This window comes from Pollicipes pollicipes, unplaced genomic scaffold, assembly GCF_011947565.3.
Source record: "Pollicipes pollicipes isolate AB1234 unplaced genomic scaffold, Ppol_2.1 Scaffold_4881;HRSCAF=5763_pilon_pilon_pilon, whole genome shotgun sequence".
NCBI classification, from domain to species: Eukaryota; Metazoa; Arthropoda; class Thecostraca; order Pollicipedomorpha; family Pollicipedidae; genus Pollicipes; species Pollicipes pollicipes.
In genome coordinates this window covers 16,002,168-16,018,805 of record NW_023596576.1, presented here as the reverse complement: position 1 = coordinate 16,018,805, position 16,638 = coordinate 16,002,168, and the positions used below count along the sequence as shown (strand labels likewise).

Sequence of the window (16,638 nt, the reverse complement as noted above, 5' to 3'; positions counted from 1 at the left end):
AGCATTCGGAGCAAAACATTCTCTGACGTGCTCACAAGCACGTCAGAGATGGGGGCTTCTCTGTTAAAGGAACAGCCCACCAAGTCCACACACCCCACTCCTGTAGTGACAAACTGGTGGAAAGACAGCGCAGAACACTGGTCTCCGACCTCCCCCTTTGCTCTCCACAACATCGTCTCTACAGACGAGTTAGTTCCTCCGCGCCCAGAGCCGGACTCTCCACACCGAAAACCAGAGCCTCTCGAGGGCATATGAGGCGGTGCGAAAGCGCACTCGAGGACGCGAGAGAGGCGTCGGGGGCGCGAGCCGCTCCGGGACGACAGCTACTTGAGAGCGAGCGCGGCGCCAGATCGCCAGCAGATCGCCGAGGCCGAACGGGCACGTCAGCTGGGTCAGCCCGCGTCGAGCCGGGCTGCCGACGCCGCTACCTCCTGCCGCAGCAGGCCCGCCAGCTCCTCCGGCTTTGAGAGGCCCCGGAGGCCCGCGAGGCCGGGCAGGGCCAGTAGCTCCGACTGCCCCAGTGACGAGGCAGAGCCGGAGGCCACGCCTCCGCCCATCGGCTTTCCGCGCTTAACCTGGCCCGAGGCGGAGGATCTGGCTCTGGTCGCCGGGCCGGCCTGCTGGGTCCCGGGCTGGTCCCGCCGGGCGCCGGGCTGGTCCCGCCGGGTTCCGGTCCGGTCCAGCCAGGTCCCGAACTAGTCCCGCCGGGCCCGGGCCAGTTCTGACGGGTCCCGGGCCGGGCCCACCGGGACTAGGACCGATCCCGCCGGCACTAGGGCCGGTCCCGCCGGGACTAGGGCCGATCCCGCTGGGTCCCGCGAGCGGTGGTGTGTCGGCTGGCCCGGGCCACACCAGCCGGCTGCAGCAATGCGCCCCGCAGGCCGCGGACGCCGCAGGCGTCAGCAGAGGAATCGATACAGGCAACAGCGTCTAGTGCGTGCTCACCCTGGGGACACAGGGCGTGCGGCACGCACCACAGCCAGGCATCGCAAGCAACGCGCCCCGCAAGCGCGGCGGGACCAGCCAGACTTCGCCCGTAGATCACAGCAGGCCAGATGGAGACGGAAGGCAGGCGGCCCGGCCAAACCGCGCCCGTAATCCGCGGACGGACGCGGCGCCATATCTGGCTATCACGCCACAACGCTCCAAAATTGGTGGTGATGAGCCTGCAATTTATCTTATCAATCTGCGCAGTTCAAGAGCGGTGTCCATGGCGCAGGGGAAAGGGGTCAAACCCTCGGCGCAGGACAGGAAAGTTGCCAGAGTTTCTGATTTACTATTCCGACTGCGCAGCTTGAGATTGCTTATGATTTTTTCGGTGGAAGCATTTTGTAATTGTCCACGGCTTGCTCCCGTGCGTTTGGTCGTCTTACTCGTGTTGCCCTGAACCAAAGACCGGAATCGACGGCCAGCGCTACACGCACACGCGCACACGAGTCGTGGAGCGACACACGGCTGTCTGACTGCGCATAACTGAATAATCGGATTCCGGACGCCTGGGGGAGACGCAGAGCTGCAGCAGGAGTACACGTATGGCTTTTTCAACGTTCAGGCTTACATAAAAGAACGAAGTATTGACCGCAGCAAAATGATCCTCAACAACTACAGCATATGAATGATCTGTGCACAGGAAGAGCTGGCCACGGCTGGTACGGGTAGGCTCGGTTAGTTCATTTTCAGATTATATAGATGTATATATATATATATATATATATATATATATATACTCGAGAGAGGGATATATATATATATATGTCATATAGATGTACATACATATATATATATATATATATATATATATATATATCCCTCTCTCCAGTTATCCCTTCCGCTTATGGAAGCATCAACACCCAGAGTAAGCGGGCTGGGTTTATATCGCGTTTTCAGAAATTTACCGCATTCAAAGTGCATGTAGAACCGACAGTCATCTGTCACCAGATGAAGCGCTACGCAAAATGCAAAACGCAAGATGCAAAGCCCGTTCAAATGAACATTTTTCGTTTCCTCCTCTTCCAAACTCTTCGCACATACGACTGCGTATGCAAGGTAATTAAAAGCTGTATTTAAATCACCTGGTTAGCTTTCATCTGATAATGTTTCACAGACAATGGAAACTGGCAAAGATGTTGATGACAATAGATCATCTCTCTTACATCTGGAATATCGCTGTCGATGAAGTCTTTCAGAAGCCTCATGAACTGACCCGATCAAATGTAGGAGTCCAGAGTTCGCATGTACAACGCAGGTGCAAAGCATTTTAGCGTTCTGAGACCAGTGAGTGTGTTAATACATAGTTATATCCGTGACCAAGGCTATGTAAGCCAACCAGCACGTTTATACGTAATTATGTCCGTTATTGAATTTCCAAAGAGGTGCTGTTCACGCAACTATTTATTTCCCGGATAATCTTTGCAAGGGAAAAAAGCAAAAGGAGAGCGAGTTTTATAAAAATAATCATATAAGGATCGGGAACGTCGAAGCACGCGCCATACATCAATCTACTAGAACATGCAATGGTTTCCAAAAGTCGCGATACATAGTGCGTGACCGGTGTCAGCACACATCTAACTATTACCACCCATTGTGTGCGAACAAGTGTTCATGACTTCACATAAGTTTAAAGGACCTAGCAGTATTTCTAACTATTTCGACCACATGTGTGATGTCTCAGTTTGGTTGGCACAACTTTCTGAGAGGCAATCAAACCTGGCAAAATTACAGCTTCAATTCATGATGCCTGCACAAGTGTAAGCGGCCATTGAATCAAATGGAATCAAATGGGCTTTCAAATAGACCATCACAAACTACGGTATGAAAAGTTTCCCTAGAATGTTGATCTCCACAGCGTCGACTTTCGACTGAAAACGAAAACTACGATCTCGCAATCTTGTGCATTCTGGAAGCAATATAAACAAACGCATGCCGAGAATGCTGAAGTCCCACTGACACTACCTAACTACATTCCGAAGTCTCCACTGTCGCATTCAACATACCTCATCCTCCTAGACAACGGGATACAAAACGAGCACAGGTGAATACACTGCTGAGCACTGCAGCAGTGCAGCAGTAGATTTGCTGCATTGTTACTGCTACTGACAGTTTACTGAACTTCGCCGCCAGATACGGCCACAGAAGAGACGATCACGAAACCACACGACCTCCTTTACCACCTTCAAAGTCATCCTTTGGGCCAGTGCGGGCACCACAGGTCGAGGTCGTCCGGAGGTGGGGGTCATGTCAGTGAGTGAGGTCACCCCGTACTGTGTTCAGGTGAGATCGCTGGCGCTCCTGCGGCGGCCCAACGAAACGGCGTAGGGGAAAGAGGTCCCAGAAGGTCTGAACGGGTTTCCTTCTGAGGCCGTGAATGAAAACCGACAACCGATCGTCACGAAGTGCAAGAAAACCACGGGGCCCCGGGACGTCAGGATGCAACGGTGAGGCTCTAGGCATCCTATGGCGGTGTTGTGGCTCAGGAATTGACGTTTTATGGGCTTAGCTGACGTCATGGTGTCAATGATAACAGAGAAGCGCGATTGCGGACTGAGAACTCGGGTTCCTTTGCAGGCAATTTAGCATCACGCAGTGTGCCCCTCAAAGCTGCAGGCAATCGCTGTATCTGTCTCCAATTCTCCTTTTTTTCAGCCGGTTTACCTTCGTCGTGCCCATATGTCGAAACGTCATGCAGAATGACGATATGACGTCACGTCATATCGCTGAATAAACGTCGCACTTGTAAGCAGAAGACTAGAATTGAGTGAACAACGGCTTTCAGCAACCACTAAAACCGACAGATAGCGTATATAAACCAGTTCACTGGGTGAAGGAGTGAGATATGTCGGGAGTGATGAACGAGCCACCACAGCGACCGCTGCCAGAAGCACCGTCCGACTGGCGCGTTTCAAACGCCTCAGTTTCAACAGCATGTTAAGAATGCTGTGAACTCACCTAGGACGCCAAAGTGCACGCCACAAACTAACTTTGAAATAATCGCATACCTCTTTTCTGCTCCTCAGCTCCTCGCAGTTAAAGCTGTTGAGCAGCAGAGCCAGGAACAGGTTGAGGACCAGAAAGTTGCCCATTACCAGTGCCGGGAGGAAGACTGCAAGGCACATCTCCGACTGAAAACACAACGGTTTCAGTTATTGCCAGCAACGATCCATCGATCAAATTGGAACTTGCAGCACGCGGTACTGTGGTGTAGGAACAGCGTGCATTGCCTACACGAAAAAGTATAACATTAATTAAGGTGCTACGCATTCTGTCCGAAAGAAGTAATGCGCATAACTTATGACTTAACTTGATAAAAGTGATACTGCACTTACTAAAGCCCAAGCAATCTGTACGTGATGTCTCTTTCAAATCCCCGCAGAAAATCATCAATGTCCGCTCTAAGATTTCCGTGACGCATTCATGGCGGAAGCCTAGCCAACCAAAGTAGCGCAAACTCTGCAAACTGAAGCGCTCAGAACGCATGGTTTATGGGGCGCGCTCGGTGACGGCGTACCTCGTCTCCCTTCGCCCTCATGCAATCCCACAGCGGCTCAATCCACTCGCCGCACAGGATCCGGAATATCATCATAAACGAGTGGAAAAAGTCATCAAAGTTCCATCTGAAACGAGAGCAGATTATCTGAGAGTCAAGCCGGTCGCCGGCTGCCGCGGCTATTACGAGCGCGGCGACGTGGCGGCTCTGGTACGGCGCACGTTAGCCATGGCACGCCCCAGCTCCCGGCGGGGGGGGGGGGGGGGGGGCAGGAGGTGGCCCAGCAACATGACCCGCGGCGCGCGGCGACAGAGAGGCTGACGCAGCGGCAACAATGCGTTATTGGGTGCTCGCAAATGAGGGCGATTCGTCATTCTGCCGCAGTGGAGTACGGTTGGCATAGCTGGCGCGGCGCAGTTTGGGCCGGTTGCGCTTGAGATAAACGCATGTTCAACTGATGGAACAAAAAGGACCATATTGCAGAAGAAGAGATATTAGGATGCATATGTCCTGGCAGCAGGACACTTGACATCATCAGCCGAAGCCGCTAATGCCCTTTTCGAGACCACCAAGACCGAGGTCGGTGAGCTTTACATGCGGCCTGGCACCGGCCTCCGAATGCATTCCTTGGCAGTGACAAGAGCGACCTACCTCGGCACCGGGTCAGGCCCGAACACGCTGGCTGTGTAGCTGGTGGAGAATAGCTGCATGCCGATGACGGCGAAGATGTAAATGACGATGACGAGCACGAACGTCAGGTTGCCGAGTGCGCCCAGGGACGAGATGATGATGCTCAGCAGGACCCGCATGGTCGTCCAGGACTGCGCCAGCTTCAGCACCCGCAGCTGCAATGATATTTAGCTTCAGCACCCGCAGCTGCACCAGACATCAATGGCGCCGCCGACCATCAGCCCTCACTGACGCCACCGACGCCGAGGGCGACACCGGCCGACCAGCCGTCACTGGTACCGCCGACGCCGAGGGCGACACCGGCCGACCAGCCGTCACTGGTGCCGCCGACGCCGAGGGCGATACCGGCCGGCACGGCAGCGAAGGGACACTGCAGGATGTGCGCCCGAGGATGGGCCGACCGGCCAGTGGCGTCGGCCACCGCCCCGTGAGTACGCCCAGCCGCCACCCCCACAGCTGCAGTCCCGGTCAACTGAAGCGTGCCCGGCGTAACAGCACGGCAGCGCTCTGCCGTACACTGTCCCTGGTGTAACAACACGGCAGCGCTCTGCCGTACACTGTCCCTGGCGTGACAGCACGGCAGTGCTCTGCCGTACACTGTCCCTGGCGTAACAGCACGGCAGCGCTCTGCCGTACACTGTCCCTGGCGTAACAGCACGGCAGCGCTCTGCCGTACACTGTCCCTGGCGTAACAGCACGGCAGTGCTCTGCCGTACACTGTCCCTGGCGTAACAGCACGGCAGCGCTCTGCCGTACACTGTCCCTGGCGTAACAGCACGGCAGCGCTCTGCCGTACACTGTCCCTGGCGTAACAGTACCGCGGTGCTCTGCCGTACACTGTCCCTGGCGTAACAGCACCGCAGTGCTCTGCCGTACACTGTCCCTGGCGTAACAGCACCGCAGTGCTCTGCCGTACACTGTCCCTGGCGTAACAGCACCGCAGTGCTCTGCCGTACACTGTCCCTGGCGTAACAGCACCGCAGTGCTCTGCCGTACATTGTCCCTGGCGTAACAGTACCGCGGCACTCTCCCGTACATTGTCCCTGGCGTAACAGTACCGTGGTGCTCTCCCGTATATTGTCCCTGACGTAACAGCACCGCGGTGCTCTCCCGTACAATGTCCCTGGCGTAACAGCACCGCGGTGCTCGCCCGTGTACTGTCCGTGACCACGTCTCCGGCACTGCAGCGCCTTGCGCGCTGTTCGTGATCGTTAAAGAGGCTGCCTCGCCCTCTGAACAACAAGCGGACACTGATTGTAATGCCAACATATAAGCGTGATGTTTGTCTTTTTAAGCGGATTTATCAACTAAGTGCTTTCAGATACACCATATGCATTGGTTTCCTATGGCCATGGCCGTTGATTATATCAAAGTCGTGATTGCTGTTTCCTACGGAGTTATTCTCGAGTACATCAGTTTTTTTTTGCTGTGTCTTGAATGAACCCCTAGCTATTTCTGATTGCTTTCAACTATATCTTTTAGTGCCAGGAAGCATTAATGATGGTTTTCAAGACGTGGCATCGCTAATGGCGAGTTAATGCTGTCATGTCAACAGCATGACAGCGGTACCTGTGAATTACGCATCCCTTTGGTTACGTTTGATTTTTTGGTCTATCGAGCAGGTTTCACATTTCCTAGCTGAAAGTGTGGCGGCCTTAAACGTGTTAGTGATTCATGCCAGTGTTAACGTCAGGTTCTGTGTGCCTTAACGTAAGGTTCTATGTGTCGCGGTGCACTGGAGTGGACTTCGCTAGTTGCCTGTCAATGGGTGACGTGAAGGAAAAACAGTATTCCACGGGCCCAAAAGACATAAAGAAATATCTCAGAAGGTTTTCGGCATTTGGGTTGAAAGCGAATATACAAGAGTATCCTTCCTCACAGCCTATGCGCATTTGCAGCAGATGTCTCTAACTGGCTAAACCAGATGAGGCCAGACATGTCGGGACGCAATGCTGCCAAGATGATGCTTGAGCGCTATGGATACTACCAATCGTCGCTGATGCGACTGTGCTCAACATCCGTGGCTATGCTCTCCAAGCGCGCAGCACGCGGCACTGGGGATGGGGGATGGGAGCGGAAGCGTCACGTGTCGGTTGCCCTGGGCCTCTCGTCTCCGACGGTGAATGAAACTCCGACACACATTCGTATGGTCACGAACTGACCTTATGATCGCGCCTACCATCGCAAAATACGGCGTCCACGAGTGAGCTGGCTTCCGTGACACATTTAGAGGATCGCTGCAATTTTTCTCCTGTCGCCACCAAACGGAGCAACCAGGACCACTCTGAGTGAATTGGCGGCGGCTGTGTTATATACCAAACGGAGATTGGCATTACAGAGAAGTGATATCACGACCCCGCGTCATATCTCGTAATGCCACGGCCCCGTGCCGCACACGTCAAATTATGGTAACTTGCGTACTCTGACTCCAACTCCATACAATGGCATACGCTTTGAATGCTTTCTCGCCAGTGCATGTTGAATGTCCGGTATTCGGATGGTATTCAGGCTGCCTTGCCCCTAGCACTAATACCGACTCCTATGTCGGAGCCTGCCGCCGGTGAACAGACAGGCGCAATAATCATCCATCCGAGTCGCCAGGGGGCACCCGCGTAAACATTTCCCGCTGGCAGATCCATTTTCGGCGATGATGGGCAGGCGGTTCTGGTGTCGGTGCCGGGAAGGTTGATGATGTTCTGGGTGCTCCTCAGAGTTTTGGGGCGTGTTCAACACCCATGGGTCTCATCACAGCCCATGGATGCCGTAGTCTGGCAGCCCGTGGGCGCCGTAGTCTGACAGGCCATGGGTGCCGTAGTCTGACAGTCCGTGGGTGCCGTAGTCTGGCAGTCCGTGATGCCGTAATCTGAGAGGCCGTGGGTGCCGTAGTCTGACAGGCCGTGGGTGCCGAAGTCTGACAGGCCATTTATGTCGTAGTCTGACGGCCTGTGGGTGCCGAAGTCTGGCAACCGCTGAAGCCAGGAAGCGTCTTCGTCTTTGGTCCTATCAAGGCTCGTGGAGCCAACGTGCCGGATCAGGGGGGGGGGGGGGGGGCAAGAAACAGGGTTGCAGTATATGACCCTGTGCACTCATTTGCGTATAGTATGCACATGCACATTTGTCACAGTGTGAAATGTAACGACATTCCAGGGTCGGTGACAGTACCACAATGCCGCACATGCGCAGACGTGGAGTCAGCGGCACGCCGCTGCCGACCTTGTCATTCAGCCTTCCGTTATGTTGACGGAATGACATATCGATATTCAAGGTCTTCCGTTCAACTATGTTACTCCTATGCGTATCTTTCTGGTGATAGCTATTATTTTGAGTGAACGCTCATAACGCTGGTTTTGCTGGAGCCTCTTCGAAATCTTAAGCCCACTTCTACTATTTCCGGAGGTGAGACGAAAGAAAATGTGAGTTAGCTTTACTAGAAAAACTTCGTTGTTATCTGCTGGAATGGAGTGATGAAGCCTGATAACACTGCCCCCTGTGCAATATGTATGAAGAGAATGTGTTGAATACCTGCAGATCGATAAGCCTAGCGGAGCATAATCCTGCAGGGAACGAGGGAGGGTGAGTTGAACCTCTAACGGGAAAGAAAGGACTACAAGAGAGAGAGAGAGAGAGAGAGAGAGAGAGAGAGAGAGAGAGAGAGAGAGAGAGAGAGAGAGAGAGAGAGAGAGAGAGAGAGAGAGAGAGAGAGAGAGAGAGAGAGAGAGAGAGAGAGAGAGAGAGAGAGAGAGAGAGAGAGAGAGAGAGAGAGAAGAGAGAGAGAGAGAGAGAGAGAGAGAGAGAGAGAGAGAGAGAGAGAGAGAGAGAGAGAGAGATATATATATATATATATATATATATATATAGATAGATAGATAGATAGATAGATAGATAGATAGATAGATAGATAGATAGATATAGATAGATAGATAGATAGATAGATAGATAGATATATAGATATATATATATATATATATATATATATATATATATATATATATATATATATATGCATATCTAAACACATATATGTGTGTCTGTGTGTGTATATACATGGTCATATGCGCATGTATAGAAAAATCCATAAATTATGCTATATAGCTTTAGCCATTTTCACCACCGACCCACAGCCTCCATCGTTTCGAGCTGGTCACTCTGCGGACGAGGTCAAAAAGAGTAGGGTCCACCTGGCCGCTAATTAGCCGAGTGAGAAGGGTGAGGGAATGCAAAACAGACGGGCGTTTGGCTCGTCATGAGAGGAAGCTAACGGGATCCTACTTTCAGCTTTGAAACGTTCAAACAAAGACCTGCACATGATTCGCAGCAACCACACCTGGACGTAACGCTGCGCTGTCAAATCCCCTCTCCTTTTTCACGCCTCAGTTACGCTCTATTTCCTATCTGACCGTAACCGAAGCTGGCCAGTGACACTCTTATTTAAGACCGAGACGGGCGAGCATGATGACTGAAACATTTGTTTTTTATAGAGTATAAGTATTGTAAAATAGCAAGTCAATTTGATCGTTATGGTCGTATCGTTATGGCCGTATTGGTCAAACCGAAAAACGCAACCCTTGCATCATACGTGTCAGTTTTTCACGTGCACAAAAGTTAGATTTTTGTGGAAAACCCCTTTTGATCTTCTAGTTTCTCGGTAACGTGTGAAAGAGCTCGTCAAAGGAGGCTAATGACGGGATATAATGCCTCCGAAGCAGGCCCCTGAATTGAAGATAACACTTGTTTTGCCCTGACTTGTCACCGGTACACTGATAGCGTCAAGCCCTCAGAAGGGCACGTAGAGCTTTCCTGACGCAAATGTTACCAGGCTACACCACTTCCATGCGTATAACACTCAGCTCTCAGAACCCCGTGACCAGCCGCGTCTACCCGAGAGTGACACCGCCACCCAGCGGGGCGCTCGGTGGTGGGTGTACTCTCGGAGGGCGTCACCGTCGTCACTGCCGTGACACCGCGCCGCGTTGACGCACGTCGTTGCGAGGCCGCGGACCACCGGCGCGTCGCCGGGGGCGTGGGTGGGCGGCGCAAGCCGGCCGGCCGCCAGCCAGCGCCGCCTGCTGGGAGGCGAGCCCTGGCCTGACACGACGGTCACAGGCGGACGTACTCCCGACGTCGGTCACAGGCGGACGTCCTCCTGACCTGGCGGTCACAGATGGACGTCCTCCTGACCCGGCGGTCACAGACGGACGCCCTCCTGACCCGGTGGTCACAGGCGGACGCCCTCCTGACCCGGCGGTCACAGACGGACGCCCTCCTGACCCGGTGGTCACAGGCGGACGTCCTCCTGACCCGGCAGTCACAAGCGAACGTCCTCCTGACCCGGCGGTTACAGACGGACGTCCTCCTGACCCGGAAGTCGCAGGCGGACGCCCTCCTGACCCGGCGGTCACAGGCAGATGTCCTCCTGACCCGGCGGCCACAAGCGGACGGGGTCTCGGGGCCCGGCGCTGCTGCGGCTCGCTACCGATAGGCTCGCCTGACAGAGCAGAGCGGGCCGGAGCGGGCAATTGCCGACCTGAGCTGAACAGGACTGCCGGTGGGCAACGTCGATCTCGGCAGATCACGACTGGCCTAAGTTAATCTGGCTATGTCACGGGCGATTTCTATGGACCTAAGCCCGTCACGAATGACCTCAGCATTCCCAGCAGGTCAGCTGACCTCAGTCGACATGAACAGGTCACACGCGATCCAAATGAATTTGCGTTGGTTGCGACCGATGTAGTCTGTCGGGTGCCTCGCAGGTGAGCTCTGTCGACTTGTTGGTGAACCTGAAGATATTCCACAGCGCACAGCGCACTTAGGGAGGACGAAAGGGGATGCAGGAGCATTACTTAACTCTGGACTGACTTCAGAGAAAAATGTTATGAAATATGGTTACAATTGTTCACACGTCTGTGAAATAATAACTTCGGGCCTTTTCTCTACGAAATCCCTGCTCGGTCTACATCCGAATAGAACAGGCAACGAATGCCTAGTTCAGCGAACTGCTCACGAGCCTTGTCAACTGAAGGAGAACAAATGCACTACCGCTCTCGCAAGCTTTTAAGGCAACAGCCAAAAGCGCTGAGCCACAGACATCGGACATGCTGCTCGAGATATATCTTTACAAGCACTCATGAACTCAAGCCGGAAAACATGTTGCTGTAACTTGACTCGGCGGCGTGCCTGATCCAATTCACCATGAAGTCCGACCGGAAAAAGCCGGCACAGCCTCTCGCTGAATGACTTCATAGACGTCGAAAAATGACTACAGCACATGAATATCGAATCACTGAGCCTGCAACAACAGTAAGCTTGGGTGCAACTCCATACATCCTCCATATTTTCCACGTCCACGCACATACACACCCCTGCCAGAAGTCGCCATGTGACTAGTGGATCGGTAGTTTTATATGCAATTACAAAATGTTAAACGGGCAACAACCCAAAATTCTTGCCGAGAAAAGTAAACAAGAGCGTAGTCAACAAACAGTCGCTTCAGCTCGCGCACGGCTTTCCATTTCAACTCAGCGCATGCAGAGCGAGACAAGAGCCCATCCAGCTGCCACCCCAGGGCGCTCGAATGGCTGCGCGGCCGTATCTCCTGACTTGGGTAAGGTCTTCTGCCAAGTGGGCCAAGTTTGTCGGAACATCTGCCTTCCAGGCACGATCCATCAAACAAAACTTGCGTCATTTTTCTCCGTCGGCAGGCTGGTGCGTGACGTCACTGTTTATCGCACCACTTTCATCAAGCTCGGGGCGTGGCGCGGAAGCAGACGGTGCGGCGCCGCTCGGCAGCTCACGCTGCTGCAGGCACCCAACAAAAGGATGCGTGAATGCGCACGTACCCCAAGATGGCTGCTTCCGCAAAGGATAGACTATTAAAAGGGAGCATTTGGAATGGGTATATAAATTGCATAGAAAAGTGTACGATTTTGAATGTGCACATATTCATAGATGTCCGTTTTCGCAAAGGATGAGGTATTTGAAAACATATGAAATGGGTCAATCGATTGCGTAGAAGTGTATGATTTTGAGGTGCAATAAGCGACCGATTTAAGTTTTAAAAAAATTTTCCTGATTCAAACGCGCCGATAGCGACATAAAATTGTAGATCAGTACAATATCACGAACGTCAAAATCCATGCTGAATATTGACGTTCATGATATTGATATTTCCGCAGCACAGCAGCTACCAAACATTCCATGCGGTTAATCTAAGTTAAAGGACTAGTGTGTACTTTGATGATAATCAACATGCGATATCTTTAAACTTCAATTTCGTTCTTATCTTTTAAGCCTGGTCTACTGTAATATCAGCTCAGAAGTGCAATGCCCCCATCCACCTTAAGAAAAGTCAAGCCACCCCGTATAGCGCCGCAGGAATCTGGGCGATTGATTAGCCAGTGTATGATAGATTGCAATCTAATAACACCTTCGATATGTTTTTTAGACCACAAATACAGTTTGCCGGCAGTCACAATCCTGGAAACAATACATCAACACAAAAACGCGCCGAGGTATTCGTGTCATCGGGGTTGAACCAAATTTCCGAGTTCTCAATACCTGTATTCGTATGGCCGTCATTTTGATTTCTTCTGTCATCGTTTGCCAGTTTTACTGCGACATATGTCTTGCATTTTCATGATTATTTGTTGTGCGTCCATTGTTTAGTTGGTTGCCGTTTTCCAATTAACGTTTCCAAGAATAATAAGAAAGTGATACTGTTTTGATTTCGTGATCCCCAGAAGCCCCCAACAAAGTCAACTATGCATCGGACGGTTCTGCATGCCAGTGCTGCGAAAGCACCGCAACGATTGCTTTTCTGACATTTGCTTTTGACACGCCCGAGCACAGCGAGCGGATATTGATCGGAGCACAACACAATAACAGTGTGGCCCGGGTGACGCTCCGTTTGCACTTGACGCCGCGTATGACCTTCGTAGTCGGCAAATGTCGCACGCTGGGGCGCGCCCGGTGACTAACGACCTACCGACGGCAACAAAGGCGTGCTTAATTACCGACGGGCAACAGACGTAGCTGCTGCTGCACTCAATCCCAAAATCAATCGAGTTGACAGGGTGCTTACTGGTCGGACAGAGGGCTATTCAGTGGGAGCTACATGACATCGAGCACTCTCCACATTCCTGTCACGAGACAAAAAGGGGGGGGGGGAGGGAGGGAGGGAGGGAGGGCCTGGAAGGAAGCCACCCGATCACTCACCAGTCGGAGGACTCGTAGGACTGAGAGACCGTTGATGTTCTGCAGCGACAACTCCACCAGGCTAGCCACCACTACTATCAAGTCAAAGATGTTCCACCCGGATCGAAAGAACTGTTTGCTGATGGCCACCACCTTCAGTAGACACTCCAGTGTGAATATAGACGTGAACACCTGGAACAGACGGAAGAACTGGTTGCTGATGGCCACCACCTTTAGCAGACACTCCAGTTGAATATGGACGTAAACACCTGGAACAAACGGGAGAGCTGTTTGCTGATAGCCACCACCTTCAGTAGACACTCGTGTGAATATAGACGTGAACACCTGAAACAAACGGAAGATCGACAACAAATTATCCATGAGTGGGCAACAGCAGCAGATGACGAGCCAATAAGACATCGTACCAGACTACCTTCACACTTCACACTTGCATCACACGTTGTAGACCCACTCTAATAACACTTACGACCTTGTTCCAGGTACCAGATAACGACCGCGCCGAAACGCATACATCCTGTATCGAGGCCCATCTCATAGCTTTTCAACGCCGGGTTTCGGACAGCTGAAATAGTCTCCGGGTTTATGCTTGCGTGCGGGAAGCCTCACTGCGTTGCCCCCACCGTTCAGCCTCCTTCCGTACGTAACATAACTAAATCCGCCGCCAGACGCCTTGCTGTTTTACGGGCCCGAGGCGGGTCTATTTCCGCGGCCGCCCGCGCTCTCGAGGAGCTCCGGTTCGGCGTGGCCGGCGCGGCCGGCAGCCCGCGGCGGCGCCCGACCTCTCCATCGGGGGTCACGGCGCGCGCCGCCGCGCCGGTGGCGTCCCTATCACGCCTCTCGTGCCGTTTCTCCGGCATTGATTGGTGGCGGCGGTGGGCCGGCCGGCTGGCGGTGCGATTTGGGCGGCTGCGGTCGGTCTCGTAAAGCCGACGTACAGTCGAGAGACGTGTCCGGTTTACGAGTGCCCCGGATTAGAGAAGAGGGCCGCCGCCGGCGCCGCCGCCGAACGCTGACGTCATGCCACCGGGAGAGCACCGCCGGCAGCCGATCGTGGATTTGGAATGACGATGGGGGTGGGGAGTGGGTGGGGTGGGAGGGAGGGGCAGAGTTTCGGTAGATGTAATGGTCCAGCGGAGGAGTCAAGAATCGACGTGGCAGTTCAACATACAAATATGTCGCGGCGGTTGTTCGTTGTCGGTTACGGCAACGGCACCATATTGCTCCTATATGCTGGCTGATTAGCCCACACAATCAATTTTCTTATTGAAACATAGTGTGATACTTGTGCTTGATGAAATGAGCTGCATTAACCTTTCAAAACAGATGTGAGATCGGCTTAGTTCCGCTTAATCATTGTTTACGCAAAGCTTAGCCTAATATCAGCATGAGTTATGCCATAATTTGCAGGAACATATTTGGAGTGGGGGACCACGGTGAAGTGTGAAAGCCTCGGATCCCATATAACCCGCACTGCAGCCCTGGCCAAAGTCAAAGCGCCATTTAAATCGCTTTAGTCCGAACGTGGCGTGCGGCATGCTAGCCCCGCACGGACGACGTTTTACGGAGCTCGGGCTGAGATTAAAGCGTTAATATTAACACGGCCCCTGCTGGCCCGGACCACAGCGGTGCGACCGCCCTGCAGGCCGGGTCACAGCGGCACGATCGCCCCGGAGGCGGGACCGCAGCAGTGCGACGGTCTCGGAGGCCGGACCGCAGCGGCGCGACCGTCACGGAGGCGGACCGCAGCAGCGCGACGGTCTCGGAGGCCGGACCGCAGCGGCGCGACCGTCCCGGAGGAGGGACCGCAGCGGCGCGACCATCCCGGAGGCCGGACCACGGTCAGGACGAGTCACTCGCGGGCGTAGCGAGATATCACCGCACTCAGACTTGCGCGATTTCACGCTGGTTGACCGAGGACTGACGGCCACTAATTAAACCGGGTCGGCCTCGCGCTGGCGCCGGCGGTGTCACGTACGGCACCGGGACAGGCTCCCGCCCTCGTCCGAGCTCGACCTGGGGCAGGTGGGGCACAGCCCCACCAAGGCGGCCGCTTGAGGGGAGGAGGGGGAGCTCCGATTTGTCGCGTGCCCAAGGGGCGGCACAGGCGATCGTGATACCCACGACTTTTCAGTCGTGAAACGAACACTTTAACATGAACTGCGCTGTTCTTGATTACGTTTCAACACCCAGAGGAATTTAGCTTGGATAAGGACGTGCTCAGGAAGGGCTCAATCCAAATTTCCACCACTAAATTCGTTGAATGCATGGTCCTAATTTCTACGTCAGAAAAGCCATTCCTGTTATCAATTTTAGATATGTACCATACGGACTGCAGACAGGCCTTCGGAGTACCGGAGCGCTGCACTGATAACTGCAAATCCGACATTGAGTAGCTGCTGAACTTCAGAGGATACGAAGGCATGGGCCTCCAGTCTGGTCTTTTTATCGTCCAAGCCGAGACAGAAGACGAGCGATTGTTTCTGCAGTTTAGGAAGACCCAGCCGCACGACGGCGCAACAGCTGTCGGCGCAGCGACGGACCAACACCCCGGATTACAGGGGGGCTACGTGACGCCGAGCGGCAGGGAGTTGTCGAACGGGACAAAGCCCTTACAAAGTCGAGCGAGATCGTGGGACGATGCAGGGTCGGACCGGGCGGAGCCGGTACAAGACGGTTCAGACAGAGGCGGTATTGGGGCACACGACGATGGGTGATATAAACATGAGAGAAACAGAGCTAGGCGGGATTGCGACGGAACCAGAAGAAGATGGGTCAAACCGCTAGCGTCAGACGAGGGTGTTATACACGCTTATAAGTCTGACGTAACCCGGTCAGCCGAAACTAAGCCGGGGGGAAGGGGATCAGACAAGCCCGAGTCGACAGGACTGGGTTAGTCAGACTGGGCAGACCGAGTTAGTCAGACTGGACAGACGGGGCAGAGCTAGTCGGGACTGAGTCTGTTTGAACTGAGAGAGGCCAGTGCTGAGCCGGACGGACCCGAGCTATATCAGGTGACGTCGACCAGAGCTGAGCTAAATGGAACTGTGTCCGACGGGAATGAGTCCTGAGCCAGGTGAAGCCCAGCTGGGCACTGATGCTGTTGAATGGGACCTGACTGGATCAGATGGACCTGAGTCGGACAACACAGAGTCGGATAGGACCGGGTTAGGCGACAGGCTAGAGTTAGACCGAACCACATGAGACGGACTGCGTAAGACAAAACTGAGTCAGACGAAGTGAGCAAGAGCGTGTCG

The 16,638-nt window shown here is 53.6% G+C and overlaps 1 protein-coding gene across 1 annotated transcript in view; it reads right to left on the bottom strand.

Moving 5' to 3' along the window:
* The window catches only part of LOC119100031 (sodium channel protein 60E-like), an 83,913-nt gene that overhangs the window by 23,147 nt on the left and 44,128 nt on the right, over positions 1-16,638 (bottom strand). Inside the window, 5 exon segments of the mRNA XM_037223147.1 lie at positions 2,994-3,002; positions 3,996-4,118; positions 4,505-4,610; positions 5,135-5,328; positions 13,385-13,555. Of these exon segments, the coding sequence (XP_037079042.1) occupies positions 2,994-3,002; positions 3,996-4,118; positions 4,505-4,610; positions 5,135-5,328; positions 13,385-13,555 (603 nt within the window).